At 33.2% G+C, this 17371-nt stretch overlaps 2 protein-coding genes across 3 annotated transcripts; both read right to left on the bottom strand.

Annotated features, from left to right (window-relative positions):
• Nucleotides 1-4914: 4914 nt before the first annotated feature.
• LOC143391763 (olfactory receptor 5T18-like) lies at nucleotides 4915-8021 on the bottom strand. 2 transcript variants are annotated; one of them, XM_076844515.2, is made up of 2 exons: nucleotides 8011-8021; nucleotides 4915-5851 (listed from the first exon to the last, which is right to left on the bottom strand). In XM_076844515.2, the coding sequence occupies exon 2, from the start codon at nucleotides 5848-5850 to the stop codon at nucleotides 4915-4917; it is 936 nt and encodes a 311-aa protein (XP_076700630.2). In that variant the 5' UTR covers nucleotide 5851; nucleotides 8011-8021. The 2 variants fall into 2 exon arrangements, with proteins under 2 accessions (XP_076700630.2, XP_076700629.2); XM_076844514.2 differs by lacking the exon at nucleotides 8011-8021 and having other exon boundaries at nucleotides 4915-5874.
• An 8414-nt stretch (nucleotides 8022-16435) lies between these two features.
• On the bottom strand, nucleotides 16436-17371 carry LOC143391762 (olfactory receptor 5T18-like). The gene has a single exon (XM_076844513.2). It carries the CDS (start codon nucleotides 17369-17371, stop codon nucleotides 16436-16438), a length of 936 nt encoding a protein of 311 aa, XP_076700628.2.

Here is a 17371-nt window from a genome sequence, read left to right as displayed (position 1 = left end):
TACTATTTGCACTCTAATAATTTAATGGCATTAAATTTAAAAAATGTAATTTTTTTATGGAGTTCAGATTGAAAGTGCTAGGGTTGACTCCAGGTCCTTGCACATACCAAGCTAGCATTCTATCATTGAGCTTTATCCCCCACCTCTAGGTGGAATATTTGGATTATGGTTTTACTATCTGTTCCCTCTCTTTAATCTGTAGATCACTCTTGAAAAAAATTAATTTTGTACATTGTGTGATCTGTTGATAATAAAAGTACTTGGAAAAAATTGAATAATTTCATTTGGTAAAATATAGTGGGCTTACTCTTACTTCATGTAAATTAAATAATAAAGGTATTAATATTTATAATTTTTTAAAGTATCAACATTTATAATTTTTTTGTAAACCAATACTTATGAGAAATTGGGATAAATCAGATATTTAGAAATGCATTTTATCCCTCTATAGAATAAGCAAGAATTAAAGGGATTCATATTGGATGTTTAAGGGCTAAAGTATTTAGTGCCAAAACTTCATCCTGATTTTCAGTTCCCCCTAAACATTCTGCAAGTGTTATCAAAATCTCACTTACCTGTGGAACAGTAAATTCAGGTCTATCTATGTTATAAACATGGTTCATTTGCATTGTTTATATCCACTCACTTGACTGTTGATAGAGCCCAAAGGAGATGCCCCAAGGGGAATATGACCCAATTATTTTCTGGTTCATAATAATTTAATTCACCATAAAAAGATAATGGCTCTGGCAAAAAAGATTGCATGTTGACAGAAAAAAAATGAATGGAATTATTTTGTGTCTGATTTAAATAGGTGTTTTAGAAAATGCTTTATGTTAAGTAAGAAAACTTAAGACCTGTGGAATCTCTGTCAAATAACTTTTGCATTGTTATAATCTCCTTCTCCAAAGCCCACTTTATCTACACTGACAATACAAGCCATTTAACATTGCAAAAAGTCAGTAATTATGGTAAACAATTATAATGAAACATCACCATGTATTTCTTAAGATATGTACCATGTGGGTTTTCAATTTTACTTGTTCAAAATACACACTGCTGTCTTAAAAATGAATAAAGTACATTTTGAACTTATCAGAGGATTATTATTCAAGGTAATTAGAAACTAAGAATGTGACTAATTGTGGAGGAGATAAAAATTAAAACTTGGACTTAATAAATCATGTAATTTGTGAATGGTGTAGAAACTTTGTATGTGTGTGTAAAGAGAGAATAATAAATTAGAAAGAAATCCAGACACAGAAATGTGTGCAATGAATGTAAATGAGCACAGAGACACACACATGGTACACATACACACATGTACACAGAACTTATAAATAGAGAAATTTAACACAGGTGGATAGGAACAAAACAAAAGAATATTTCATTTTCATCAATTCTCCAGATCTTCTTGATGATAGCCATGTTGAAAATGATAAATAGTGACAATATCTCATTTTATGCTTGTGCATTTTAAAGACAAGCACAGTGAAATTATTTGTGTAGTCAAGTATACTTTTTCATAATCACAAGCACATCAGAGGGTGGATTATGTGGGTACATTGAAAATTAACATTAGTCATTAGAAACACCATAAAGAGAAGCAAGTATGAAAAAGGAATAAGGAATACTGTTGTGATTGGTTTGAGACCTATCTCAAAGAATTTAGGATGTGCCTCAATGAAGAGAAGAGTTGATACCTGAGCCCCAAATTTAAGTAGATAAAATGCAAAACTAAGAATTCTTAACACATTCAAAAATAAACAAACAACAAAGCCACATGAACAAATACTCTGATATTTAAGAGAAATACCAGGAAAAAAAGAAAGAAAGAATAAAATGACAATGTAAAAGTGAATAAAGCTTAGACAAGGCCAGCTGACCATCTCATCATCTAGTAAATTGTTGTATTTTTTTGCTGGGTTGTTGGGTTTTCTTATATCTTCAGGTTGGAGCAGATTAAATTACAATATTTCATCAGCATCAAAGAATGTTTATCAGCAGCCCTTACTTAAAATAAGTAACTCACTTGTTAAAGAAAGAAAGAAAGAGAGAAAGAAAGAAAGAAAGAATAAAGGAAGGAAGGAAGAAAGGAAGGGTCAGAAAATGGATGACCATCAAGACACTACTTTGATTAAAGATGTTAGCTTTAAAGGACCAAATATTTAATAATATGTTTATATGAAATGCATAGATTAAGCAAATACATGGAGATGAACAATAAATTAATATTTCTCCAGGAGCGAGATGGGAAATTAGGAATAACTGTTAGACAATATAAGTTTTCTCTTCAAAATGGTCAAAATGCACAACTGAAAACATACTAAAAACACTGAAAGTGAAATTTAACACATATAATTTGTAGTTTGAAAAATTTTCTAACATTTAGAAATTTCCCATATATTTTAATTTTATAAGCACAAAATTCAACTCATAAAAATACATCAAAAATTGAGAAGACTGTGCACTTATAACCTTATAATCTTTTATTTTGATGGGTTTATCAGGATATTATTAAATCTATTTTGATTGGTGATAGTTTTGACTTGTGATGGGTTTGTCAGAACTTGTATTGTTGAGACACCAAACACATCTTTAAAAAATACAGACACACACACACACACACACACACACACACACACCCCACATTCTGGATAGATTTTAAACATTTCCATATATTTATGAAATTTTTGCAGTAATTCCTATAACAGATGCTTATATTTACACCAAGGTATGAGAAGTGATATCTGATATTATTTCAATCTTCATAAATTTGTTTAGACTTTTTGTGTCCTAATATCTGATTGATGTTGAGGAATGCTCCATAGGCAATTGGGAAGAATATGCATTCTTCAGCTGCTAGACTTGATGTTCTATATGTGTCTGTTAAGTTCATTGGGTCTTAATTTATTTTTGGTCAATCACTAACTCCTCCTTTTGCCTGTTGGTGATCACACGTTTCCTTGATTGTCTTGATGTTTGTGGCAATGCATCAATGTTTTTGCACTTAAAGACGTAGGGACTTATCCCACTTTTCTAAGTTTGTTGTTGTCTGAGAAAGACTCAGGGCAGCATTCATGTTCATTGTGTTTGCAGGGTAGTTGTGGTTGGCATGGCTCTGCTAGGGCCTTGTTGGCAGAAACCATGCTAGGGCATGGAACCCCAAGAGCTGATGTGGTATTCCTAAAGCCTGGGAGGCTGGCAGGCTATTCCAGATTATGTGGAATCTATGGCCATGAAAGTCAGATCAACAATGGTGCAAGTTGGAGATTGTCCTACAAGGATGAAGCCTTTGGCTATGTGGCCCTATGAATGCCAGAGACTCAGTCTGCTGGTAGCTGCCTGAAATCTGGAGCTTGGTCAATTGCATGCTAAGGTGGGGAGTTTTAATACTGAGTATTCCTGGTTTGGATTTCGAACTTTTAGAAATGTCCACCTCACCTCATCTTTAACTCTAAATTCAGGGCATGGTGGTAGTGATGATACCTGTTCACCTCTGATACAATTAATTCTAAGATATCCCCTTCAATTTTTTTGTACCTATTTCTGGTGGTTCAGAGAACATGGATCCTAAATGTCTGTGATTTAGAAGTTATTCCTTGTTAGAATATTTAGTTTTGTGTATACTCCTAAAGAAAAACTTTATAATCCCAGTACTATCAAATACACTGTGGGCTCCTCCATGTATATTTTGGAGAGGGTGAGGTATGGCATTTTAAGGTAGAGTTAGAGTAGTCTGTTTGATGTTGTGTTATGTGACCCATGGTGGGGCAGCTTTGGCTCCATCTGATATACACAGCTCAAAGGACACCTTAATGTATTTCTGGACACACTAGGTAGTGGTTGGTGTCTCTGGGATGTCAACGTGTAAGCTGCTTTGTGGAGTGTACTGATGTGTACATGCTGAGGTTCCCAGGTGACTGCTTAAGGTTACATCTCCTGAGGATTTATGAATCAGAATGATAATTGAGTTAACTGGCAACTCTGGAACTCATAGCTGTGGCCTCACTAGACATGCTGGGGCACCTGAGCTACTTTGCTGTTTGCTATGGTTTTATCCACAGACAGTGCTTGTTAATCAGCCCAGAGGCCCAGATCTGTGTGCCTGGAGGATGCTGCATCAGCTGGTTGTTTGTGTTGGATGTGCTGCTGCAGGGGGCAGGCTTCAGGGCTGTTGCTGAATGTCTTGTCTTGGAGCACTGAGTACCCACGCTCCTCTGCAGGGTTTTTTTTTTTTTTTTTTTTTTTTTAATGGCAGCAGAGAATGTGTTGGTTCTGTACAACTGTGAGGCCTATAAATACAGCTCTTTGTAAATGGCCTGTTACAAAGAAGTTTCCACCTTGATTGTCTCATGGTGAGCAGCTTACCCATCACCAAGATGTGGGAAGGATGTTAGTTGGCCTGTGTAAGTCTGAACTCCTGATGAGGCAGCAGGGAGAGTGCTTTTATTCTTGGGTCAGCTCTGCCTCTCTCCCCTTGTCTTCAGAGAGGTAAAGGGATTTTGGTATCCTTCAACTTTCAACAATCCCTTTACAAGTTCCTTCATCAGCTCTCTTGAAGATGTTATTTGATTCCATCTGCAAGTGGTGAGAAGCTGTATTGATTTAATGTGCCCTAGGGGGTCTAATTAGCTATTAGCTCTATAAATTGGCTGCTGTGCCTAGCACAGCTTAATTCCAAGTCCCTCCAATTCTGAAACTTTCGGTTATTAATCCTGTGAGTTTTTACTCTGCCCACCAAGTCTCTGTTCATCTGCTTCATTTCTTCTCTGTAGAGAAGATGCATGTTGCTGACTAGATACTCTCTGCCACCTTTTGAGTCCAAAATCAAAATATTTTAAATATAATTTATGACAAGAAGCGACTAAAATTGAGACTACTTTTTCCAGTTTAATGTTTAGTATGAAAAATTTATTTCATCCATACACTTATTTTTTTAAAAAGTTTTTTCATTGCCTCTATCACATCTTTGTTTCTCAAACTATAGATGATGGGGTTCAGCATAGGGATTACAGTGCTGTAAAATACTGACACTATCATGTCATGATCCAAGGCATAGCTGGAACTGGGTCTCATATACATGAAGAGGATGGTCCCATGATAAATGGACACTCCAGTCAGGTGGGAGCCACAGGTAGAGAACACTTTCCTCCTCCCCTCAGCAGAATGCATCTTCAGAATGGCCAACAGGATGAAGCTGTAGGACACCAGGACAATCAGGATAGTGACTATCTCAATGGAGCTCACAAAGAAGAAGAGCAGAAGCTCATTTATGTGAGTGTCAGAACAAGAAATGGCAAGTAGAGGAGGGATGTCACAGAATATGTGTCTGATTACATTGGATCCACAGAAGGACAGGCTGAAAGTGGCCACTGTATGTAAAAGGGCATGAAGAATTCCTCCAACACAGGAAGCAATGATGAGTGGCACATAGACCCTGGGTGACATGCTTACTGAATACAGAAGTGGGTTGTAGATGGCCACGTAGCGATCATAAGCCATTGCAGCCAAGAGAAAGCTTTCTGTGGTTCCAAAAGTGACAGCAAGAAATGACTGTGTTGCACATCCATAGAATGAAATCATTTTTCTTTTTGATATGACATTTGCTAACATATTTGGGATAACATCTGTGGAATAGGAGGCATCCACAGAAGACAGCACACTCAGAAAATAGTACATGGGATTGTGGAGCCGGGAATCCAAGATGACTAATACAATCAGTCCCAAATTTCCTGTGACAGTAAAAATATAAACTACTAGGAATATGATAAAGAGCATGATTCTCAGGTCTTTATTGTCCGTGAAACCCTGAAGCATAAATGAATTAACTTCGGTGACATTCTTCATGGTTAAATTTCATAAAACAGACTTGAAGATCTTCAAAGATCCTAGTTCATAGCCCTATAAAAATAATAAGCAACCCTGTAAGACAAGTGAAAATTACTTCATTTCTTTATAATTTTTATTAGTTCATAATAATTATGCACAGTGGTACCATTTAACTTAACATACTTTGATCAATGTCTTTCCCCAATTCTTTTCCCTGTCTTCCCCTCCATCCTTTTCAGGATTCCCTTCCTATATTCTACTGGTCTCCTTTCTGTTTTTGTCAGATAGCTTTTCTTCCTCTTTTCTTTCTAACTTCCATGCATGAGAGAAAACATATGACTCTGGGCTTTCTTTTTCTTCTTTCACATAACACGATGCTCACGAGTCCTAATTATTTTTGTCAGTGTATAATTTCCACACAGTGGATCAGGAAACAATGAAACAATGGTGAGTCAAGTCTTGATGCCACTCATGCAAAATTAAATGAATGGTGTAGTATTTTTTTACTTAGTAGTTAAACTCATCCTTTCTAAATGCCATCAGGTCAAAACTATTGATTCATCAGAGAGTTCTATTAGCTGTTTCTTAATAAATTGCATTAAAACATCAAGTGAGGAGCAGAAAGATAATCTTTTAACATCTGAACATGTGAGATTGTATAGAAGTAAACAGATGACATAGAGAGAGCTTCAGAATTTCAGATCCTTCAGAAATTTTTAAAATAACTTGCTACTTTCTTGTAGGATTCACACATTCTATATTTTAAATCAATGGAACAAAGTATTGAAGGAAAAAATAGATTAATAAAATTTAATTTTTTATTTAAAATATAAAATATACTGAATTACAGTGATTTCAAAGAATAACACATTTCTGAGTTATATTTTACAGGCTAATTTCTAAAATTGGTTTTATATCAAGTCTTACTGGGATTATCTAAATAATACCAAAGCTTAGAGGGTAAGATACAATTAAACAGTTCACCATTTTTATAATTTTGGAATCTTGACATTCTGTGAGTTTTGTTTACTCCCTCAGTATCTGATGAAAAATGGTAGAGTTATTCTGAAAAAGCACATTGTTCTCTACAGTTTTTATTTTTGTTTAGATGTAATTGAACATGAACTCAGTCATATAACAGCTAGCTACCTGCTAAGTCACAAAGTAGTTCCATAATCAAAATATTTACAAAACAGTCTTTATAAAATATATACTTAAAGATAAAAATGTAGAAACAGGTAAATGGTAGAATAAATCTTTCCCCACTCATCTCATGACTAAGCAAATTAGGTATTGAAGTTACCTGTACATGAGTTCACAGTTTCTATTTCTAGTAGGTGAAACTGTCTGCTAGAAAGTATAGATTTTACTTTTCAATATGCACATCAATTATCTTTTTTTTTAAAGGAGTGAAATGTATATGACTAAAAAGTAATGGGGGAAGTGTGAAAAAAAAAACAATTATTCCCACTCTACTAGTATTAAAATGACTGCAATTTTGAGAAACAATTTGTAAATGTTTGATATATATATATATATATATATATATATATATATATATATATATATATATATATATATATATAAAATCAGGGAGAACATAGAGCTAAAATGATTTAATATGGATGAATATCAAATATACATTTGAGTGAAAAGAGAAAAGGGGAATTCGCAGGTGCAGAGCAAGAGAATTAGCCTATCTCACTCTGGAACAGTGGCGCATACCTGTAGTCCCAGTTGCTCTGGAGGCTGAGGCAGGAGAATTGCGAGTTCAAAGCCAAGCCAATCTCAGTAACAGCAAAGTGCTAAGCAAATCAGTGAGACCCTTTCTGTAAATAAAATACAATACAGGGCTAAGGCTGTGGCTTAGTGGTCGAGTGCCCCTGAGTTCAATCCCCAGTTCCCCCCCAAAAAAAAAAAACAAACAAAAGAATTAGGATATCTCATATGAAGATATTTAAAATGCTTGCAAAAACTTTTTTTTTTTTTTTGGTAAATGAGCGTGTAAAGATAAAGTTAGCCAATGATAGCTTGTATATGAATGACAAATTATAGAAATGTCATATTTTGAAAAAGATAATTTGCAAAACTCCGGATCACATATTATAGGAAGAGAATGGAGTATACAAAGAATTTCAATTTCATAAGTAAACTATAGGTCAAACATAAATTGAAAATGGAATCCTATGTATATTAAATGTCAGTCATATTTCCCTATAATATTCATTATAAAAATGAGTATATTTTAATTTAAAAAGTAAATATCCACATGTTAATATTTATTAGTTCTCTTAAAATTAGTAGTCTCCTTAGTTAATTATATATGCATTTATGTGTGTGTGTGTGTGGGTGTGTGTGTATTTGGGTAACTTGTAAATAAAACCTGCACAACTATTCCAAATATGAAAAGTTGGAAAAAAAGAAACAACTACTTTATTGCATGTAATTGACAATGTGCTATCAAAATGCATACAAACTTTATGAAAAACTATAAAGTAAGGCACTTCAATAAGATGAAACAAAAATACCATTAAGCAGTAAAATGATAGTTATAATCATTTAAATTAAAGTATTTGTGGAAGTATAATTCTCATGTCAGAAGATTAAACCATTGTAAAAGGAACAATTCTTTGGCAATTACATTTATGCTGATGCACACCCTCCATCTCTGTCAAGTTCCATGCATTTCTGTCACTGCAAACTATTCAGTAAGTAACTTTTCCCCATTATTCCCTCCTTTGAGCCCCTGGCTACCACCAATGTATGCTCTACTTTTATCTGTTGGTTTATTCTGGATAGTTCATATAAATGGAATCATAATACATACGGCCATGTGTGGCTAACTTCTTTTATTCTGCATATTTTTCAAAATCCAGACCTATTTCAGCATGTTCTGTTAGATATCACTTTTGTGGTTAAAGGTATCCAAACATATATATTTCATAATTTGTAAATGCATTATTCTTTTAAATATTTAAACTCATTTCATCTTTGGCTGTTATAATTAGTACTACATGTTCTTATATTGTTGCATTGACTACTGTTAAGTATTTTGATTATATATCTGGGACTGGGGTTGTGGGGTCATATATTAATGATGTTTAATATTTTTAGGAAACCCCACAATGTTTCTCTCAGTAACTGCTCCACTTTCAGTTCCTGTTAGCTATGTAGAAGGGCATTGCTTTCTTCACATCCTTGCTAACACGTGATATTTGTAGATGTTTTAACTTTATTAGTAGTAGATGCTAAGTGGTATCTTGTTGCAGGATTGATTTACAGTCCTTAGTCACTACTGATGCTGAGCAACTTTTCATGCCTTTAGGTCTATTTGTATATTTATTAAAGAAATGTATATTCAAACTCTTTGGTTGTTATTTAATGGGTTACAGACAAATAATTCTATTTGCATTAAATTTTAAATATTCTGTGTGTAATATTTTTTGATAGTGCTAGGTTGGAAATTTTGTCCTTGCACATGCATTCTCTCACTGAGCTTTATCCTCAGCCCTGGGTATAATATTTGGATTATGATCTTTAACTCTGTCCCTTTTCTTTATGTCTGTAGATCATTCTTGAAGATAAAAATAAATCTTTCAATTGTGTGATCTGTTGGTAATTAAAGTACAAGAAACAAATATCACAATTTTATTCGATACTTATAGTAGGCTTACTCTTACTTCATGTAAATTAAGTAATAAAAACATCAATATTTGTAAAATTTTCTTTGTTTTCTAGGAAGGATTCATGTATAAGATTTATTTAGAAATTGGTATAAATCAGATATTGAGAAATACATTTTATGCCCCTATGAAATCAGCAAAAAATTAAGGGATTTTTATTGGATGTTTAATAGCTAATATATTTACTGTCAAAACATCATCCTGAATTTTAGTTCCCCCAAAATATTCTGCAAATGATTTCAAAATCTCTCTTACCTGTGGAATGGCAAATTAGGTTTACTTATGTTATAAATATGGTTTGTTTAGACTGTTTATACTCACTTACTGACTGTTGATGGAGCCCAAAGGAGATGCCCAAGGGGAATATGACCCAATTAATTTCTGGTTCAAAAATAATAGCATGATGATTCAATTCATAATAAAAGAGAAAATGGCTCTGGAAAAAAAGACTGCATGTCAATGAAAAAATAAATGAATTATTTTGTGTTTGATTCAAAATGGTGGCTTAGGAAATATATTTAAGATGCTTTAATGCTAGCTAAGATATCTTAAGACCTGTGAAATCACTGTCACATAGCTTTAGCATTGTTATTTTTTCACTTCTCTGAAGCCCAGTTTTCCTCATTCAACATTGCAAAAAAGTCTGTAATTAGAGCAAACAATAATAATGTAAAATCACCATATGTTTTTCAATAAATCTAGCAAACAGGTTTTCAGTCTTCAAATACATCACAATATTACTCTGTTAAAAATATACACTGCTGTCTTTGAAGTGAATAAATTATGAATTTTGAGCTTATCAGAAGATTATTATTCAAGGTAAATGGCAAACTACAAAAGTGACATTTGTCTAATAAAATGTTTACAATTTTCACATCATTTTAATCTCTTTTACTTCTTCTGCAAAGTATTTGTTCAATTCATGTGTCCATTTATGAAAGTGTTGTGTGCACACGTGTATGTGAAGATTTCTGAGTACTGTTTATTCATCCTTGTAAGAAGTATAGCTAGCAGGTTTTCTTCCATTCTGAAGGTTTTCCTTCAATCTGATAATTATTTATTTTACTGTAAAGCTTTTAAATTTGATGTTACCTCATTAATTAATTCTTGCTATGATTTCCAGAGCTGTAGGAGTCCTAGTCGGGAAGTCCTTGCTTATGCCGATGTGTTGGAGTGTTTTTCTTGTTTTCTTCAAGCAATATCAATGTTTCAGATGATGCACTTAGGTCTTTGATTCATTCTGAATAGATTTTTGTACAGAGTGAGTGATAGGGATTTAGTTTTATGCTTCTACATATATATTTCCGATGATGCCAGCACCATTTCTTAAAAAACATTTTTCCCATGTATGTTTTTCACACCTTTGTCAAGAATCAGATCGCTTTTACTGCATTAGTTTGTATCTTCCTCTATTCTATCCCATTATCCAAGTGTCTATTTTTAAGCCACTACCATGATGTTTTGGTTACTAAGGCTCTAAATATATTTAGATGTTGGACAGGGAGATACCTCCAGTAGTGTTCTTTTTTCTCAGGATTGTGTTAGCTATTCTGGATCATTTGCTTTTTCAGGGCAGTTTTTTCTAGTTCTTTGAAGAATGTCATTGGTATTCTTTTCAGCATCTTTCTTTTTTTCATTTATTAGTGCATTATGGTTAAAATTATAATGTATAGTTGGGTTCATTTTGACAAACTCATACATGCACAGAATTTTATTACTCCATGTCATTTCCCGGTCCTCCTCTCCTCCTTGCTCTGCCTAGTCTCCTTTCTCTATTCTATTATTCTTCCTTTCACTTGTTTATTTATTATGATTTTCACAATCTCTCAGAATTTCTGAACATTTTAACATGCCTGTTATTTTTATCAATTTGAAAGAAATTTTTTTACATTTCTTTTTTCATAAAAAATTTAAAAAATAATAATATGTTCACCTAGCTCAAAAAATGAAATGTATAAAAATTACACATTAAAGTGGTCCTTACATTTGCCCAGGGCTCAACCATTCTCCCTTACCCCAAACACCATCTCCTGAACTTTAAAGATTCACAGACCTTTTGTAGCTTTATAATTGTATAATTGGTATTTTAATGGGGAGTGTATTGAATCCGTACATGACTTTTAGTAATATGTCCATTTAACAATATTGATTTTTTGAACCATAAACATGGGAATTCTTTCCCATTTACTATTTTTGGAGTGACAATATTTGTCATAAAATAGGAAATAGATTCAATCAGAGTATACATACAATAAAAAATGCATGCTGTACAAATTTTTAAGTGAAGTAGATACACTTAAGAGTCAAATCTGCCAATCATTGGACCCTGACTCTGAACATGCTCCCCTTTTGTTAGTCTTCATTTTAACTAGAATCTATATAAATGATAATGCCCAGTCTCTCAGGCTGATACTGCCATCATAGAATGAATTTGACATTGTTTACTCTCTTCTATTTCATGGAATAATTAGAAGAATGCTGGCGTTAATTATTCTTTATAAACACGGTAGAGCTCAGTTGAGAATCTATTTTGTCCTGGGCTTTTCTTTGTTTAAAGGCTTTTAGTTATTGCTTCAGTTTCATTACTTCAAATTGGTCTGTTTATTTTTTATATATCCTAATGTTTCACTTTGGTTAGGTCTTATGTTTTAGAAATTTGTCAGTATCTTCTAGATTATTAAGTTCATTGGAGAATAAATTTTCAAAATAACTTCTAATGATCCTCTGGAACTAAGAAGAGTCTGTGGTGATGTTTCCTTTTTTTTTTTTTTTTTCAGAAAGGAAGAAGCAAATTTCTTTTATTCTTTATTGCCAGCTGACATGATCATCTATGTAGAAAATTTTACAGATCCGACAGAACAACAAGTTGTTATAATGAGGGAGTTGAACAAGAATACAAATCAATTTATCAGGAATAAATTACATTTTTATGTGCAAGAAAAATAAATTATAAGTATATATAATACAAATATTTAGAAATTCATACATAATGCATATAATAGTATAAGTTATAAAATATTTAAGGATAAGATTTTCCAGAAGATATTCAAGACCTAAATATTGAAAATTACAAAATATTGCTGAGAGAAATTAAGACTTAAGTAATAGGAGAAGTAAGTTTACCATATTCATTGATCAGAAGACTCTATGTTGTAAAGTTGTCAAATCTCAAGTTGATTTATAGACTCAGTGTAATCCCAATTATACAAAGCAATCTTTTTGTAGTGATATTATTTTTTTGGAAATTGACAAATCAATTCAAAAATTTATATATAAATATGAAAAAGCTTAACTAGCCAAAACAATTTTGAAAATAAACAAAGTTCAAGGACATACATTACATGTTTTTATGACTTATGGACAGGTCTAGAAAACAAAATAATGTGTCATTGGTATAAAGATAGACCAATAAATAACTGATGCAGACTAAGGAGTCCAGTAAGAGATCTAGGCTTTCTAGGTCAACTGACATTTGATGAAAATGAAAGGATGCTCTTATCTACAAATGGTGCTGGACAATTTTCAAACCAAAAAAATGAATCTGACCCTTACCTCATACCATATGCAAAAATCAATTTGGAAATGATTACATTCCTAAAAGAGCTAAAACACTAAAACTTTTGGGAGAAAATAAGGGTGAAAACCTTAGTAATTTTTTGTTTGGCAAAGATTTCTTCAGGTAGAACACAAAAACTACAAAATATACAAGAAACTAAAAAAGTTGACTTTATCAAAAGCATAAAAGCTTGTTCTTCAAAAGAATCTGTTAAGAAAATGAAAAAGCAAACCACAGATGGAAAGTAAATCTTTGCAAAACATATACTAACATAGTGATGATTGTTAAATATACTGAAAGTATCTAAATTATGTATATTTTAAAAGGATAAAATTTATGTGAATTATGTATCAGCAAAGCCTTAAACAAAAAAAATTGTATCTAGATTATATAAAGAATTCTCACAGCTTGATGACAAATTATATTGTAAAAATTAAGCAAAAGTTTGAACATATGCTCCACCAAAGGAGATACCCTGGTATCTCCTTTTTTTCATCTCTAATTTTATTGATGTGCGTCTTTTCTTTGTTGTGGTTGGTTTGGCTAAGAGTTTCTCAATGTTATGCATATTTTCGAAGTACCAAATTTGTTGTTTCAATTATATCTATATTTTTTTTTCTCTCAATTTCATAAATTTCAGCTCTGATCTAGTTTCCTGTTTTCTACAAATTTTGAAAATAATGTATTCATGGTTCAGTAGGGCCTAGAGATAAAATATCATCATTATTTTTCTTTAATTAAACCTATGGGCAATTTGGCATTGAGCTATATGCCCAGACCTTTTTTCATTATTATTTTTATTTTGAGACAGGATTTCATTAAGTGTCTTAGCATCTCACTATTTTGTTTGATTTAAATTTATAATCCTCCTGCCTTAATATCTGGAGCCACTGGGATTATTGGTATGTTTCACTGTACTAGAGTCTTTTTTAATGTATGTGCTTAACATTATAAGCTTTCCTCTTAAAACTGCCTTCATACTGTCATAGAGATTTTGATATCTTTAACCTAATTCTCATTTGTTTCTAGGAAATTTTATTTCTTTCATTATTTCTTCAACAATCCATTCCTCATTCAAAAGTGTAAAATTTAATCTCTAGTGTCAAAATATGTTTTTCCTCATATTGCTATTGATGGAAAATTTTATTTTATTACCATCAGATATGATTGATATAAGGAATATTCTCTATTTTTCTTTGTATTTGCTAATACTTGCCATGTGCTGTGAATTACTATCCATGGTATAGAAGATTTTACGTTTAGCTAAGAAGTAAATGAATCTGGTTGTTGATGGATGGAATATTTTATAGATGTCTGTTAGGTTTATTTGTTTATTAGTATATTTTAGCTCTGAAGGGTATTTACTCAGTTTATATCTTTAAGATCTATCTATTGGTGAAAGAGATATGTTGAAATTACCTAGTATTATTGTATATAGGTACTTTTGATTTTTATATTGAGTGATTTTGTTTTATGTATTATGTACATCAGCATTTTACGACATGATATATTGTTGGATGTTTCCCTTAACCAGTATGAAGTGACCTTTTTGACTGTTCCTATTAATTTTTGGCTTAAAATCTACATTATCCAACATTTTCCATCCCTTTGCCTCAGCCTGTGGATCTTTGCCTATAAGGTATGTCTCTTATAAAGATATGTTTGGTCTTGTTTTTCAATCTCTTCTGCAAATTTGTATCTTTAGACAAAATTTCTTGGACCATTTATATTCAGTGTTATTATAGAGAAATGATTTTTATTTCATATCATTTTGATTTATTTTTAATGCTTAATTTGTACTTTATTCTCTTTTAACCAACTATTTTTCTAGTGAAATCCATGCATACATTTGCCCTGATATTAATTTTCATTTAATCTGTGTGAAATATTTCATTGACTATATTTTATACAGCTGACTTAATGGTTATGAGTTATTTAGTTTTACTTAACATGAAAAATATTTATTTCATCTTCACATCAGAAGAATGTACTTGCTGGGTATAAAAATCTTGGTTGGTACCTGATATCATTCAGGGTATGTTGTAGATTATCCAAAATACTCCTAATTGCTGGGGGCCTGGTTTGAGAAATCAGCCAAAAATCTAATTGGCTTACCTCTAAATGTGACTTGCCATTTTTCTCTTACAGCTATGAAAATTTTATTTTGTTCTTTATGTCCAGCAATTTAATTGCAATATTTTTTGGAAAGGATCTCTTTTGATCTTTTTTTTTATCAGCGGAGAGAGAGAGAGAGAGAGAGAGAGAGAGAGAGAGAGGAGAGAGAGAGAGAGAGAGAGAGAGAGAGAGAGAGATGCTTTCTTTCTAAAAATTCTTTCTAAAAGCATTTTGTATTTGGACTTCCATCTCATTCCATCTCATTCTCATCTCCTGAAGATTTATGCATCAGAATGATACTTGAATCAACTGGACACTCTAGGACTTACATCTGTGAACCCTACTAGAGATGCTGGAGCAGGTGAGCTACTTTGATGTTTACTATGGTTTTCTTCTAAGCTTAGTGATTTTTTGTCAGCCCAGAGGCCCAAGTCTGCATGCCTGGAGTGTGTTGCATCTTCTGAATATTTCTGTTGGGTGTGGTTGTGTATGATGCAGGTTTCAGGACTGTTGCTGAATGCTTTGGAGTACCACTCCCCTCAGCAGGAGTTTCTTTATGGCAGCATAGAACTTGGTGGCTCTCTACAACTATGGGGCCCGTGAATCTAAGCCTTTAAGTTGTAGAGAAGATTCTACCCTGGCTGCAATGATGAGGGGTTTAACTACCTCCAGGTTGAGGTGATGAAGAACACTCCTGCTGAGGCAGTGAGGAACCCTAGGCTAATGTTGGATTCCTTGAAAGTGATTTTTTTTTTTCCTATTCAGCTTCACCCCACCCCACCTTCAGAGGGGGGAAGACATTTTGGTATTCTTCAGCTTGCAGAAATTCTGCTACAATTTCCTTCTAGATAGTTTACTTAGATAGTTTGTTGCAGATAGTTTTTCAGAGGTTTTATGTGATTCTACTGTAAGTTGGGAGAAGCTATATTGACTTAATATCTTCCAACCAGTGTGACTAGCAGTGGAATCTACAAAATGGCTTCCCCACCCAGCCTAGTCCAGTCAATTTCCAAGTCCCCTCAAGTTTTTAGTTGTCCAATATTGAGCTTTAGAGTGATTAGTCAGTTAATCAAATCTCTGGTCATCAGTTCTTTAGTGCTTCATTTCTCCTCTGTGGAGAGGTTGACATTAGTATCATACATCCTCTCTGCCACTTTCTGAGTCCAAATAAAAATATTTTAATTAAAATATAATAAGATGACACTGGAAATAAGTCTAGTATTTTTAGTTTATTGCTTAGTATGAAAACTCATTTTATCCATACACCAACTTTTTTAAAAAGTCTTTTCATTGCCTCTATTACATCTTTGTTTCTCAAACTATAGATGATGGGGTTCAGCATAGGGATAACAGTGCTGTAAAATACTGACACTATCATGTCATGCTCCAGAGCATAACTGGAACTTGGTCTCATATACATGAAGAGGATGGTCCCATGATAAATGGACACTCCAGTCAGGTGGGAGCCACAGGTAGAGAACACTTTCCCCCTCCCCTCAGCAGAATGCATCTTCAGAATGGCCAACAGGATGAAGCCATAGGAGATCAGGACAATCAGGATGGTGACTATTTCAATGGAGCTCACAAAGAAGAAGAGCAGAAGCTCATTTATGTGAGTGTCAGAACAAGAAATGGCAAGTAGAGGAGGGATGTCACAGAATATGTGTCTGATTACATTGGATCCACAGAAGGACAGGCTGAAAGTGGCCACTGTATGTAAAAGGGCATGAAGAATTCCTCCAACACAGGAAGCAATGATGAGTGGCACATAGACTCTGGGTGACATGCTCACTGAATACAGAAGTGGGTTGTAGATGGCCACATAGCGATCATAAGCCATTGCAGCCAAGAGAAAGCATTCTGTGGTTCCAAAAGCGACAGCAAGAAATGACTGTGTTGCACATCCATAGAATGAAATCATTTTACTTTTTGATATGAAATTTACTAACATATTTGGGATAACATCTGTGGAATAGGAAGCATCCACAAAAGACAGCACACTCAGAAAATAGTACATGGGATTGTGGAGCCGGGAATCCATGATCACTAATACAATCAGTCCCAAATTTCCTATGACAGTAAAAATGTAAACAGCTAAAAATAGGACAAAGAGAATTATCTGTACTTCTTTATTGTCTGTGAAGCCCTGTAGTACAAATGAATTAACTTCAGTGACATTTTTCAT

Source organism: Callospermophilus lateralis, chromosome 2, assembly GCF_048772815.1.
Source record: "Callospermophilus lateralis isolate mCalLat2 chromosome 2, mCalLat2.hap1, whole genome shotgun sequence".
NCBI classification, from domain to species: domain Eukaryota; kingdom Metazoa; phylum Chordata; class Mammalia; order Rodentia; family Sciuridae; genus Callospermophilus; species Callospermophilus lateralis.
Note: the sequence above shows the minus strand (reverse complement) of the source record. Positions and strands in the feature narration are given on the sequence as shown.

Bases quoted from the DNA above. Each gene is read 5' to 3' on its own strand.
- LOC143391763 (XM_076844515.2), bottom strand. From the start codon at position 5,850: ATGAAGAATGTCACCGAAGTTAATTCATTTATGCTTCAGGGTTTCACG.
- LOC143391762 (XM_076844513.2), bottom strand. From the start codon at position 17,371: ATGAAAAATGTCACTGAAGTTAATTCATTTGTACTACAGGGCTTCACA.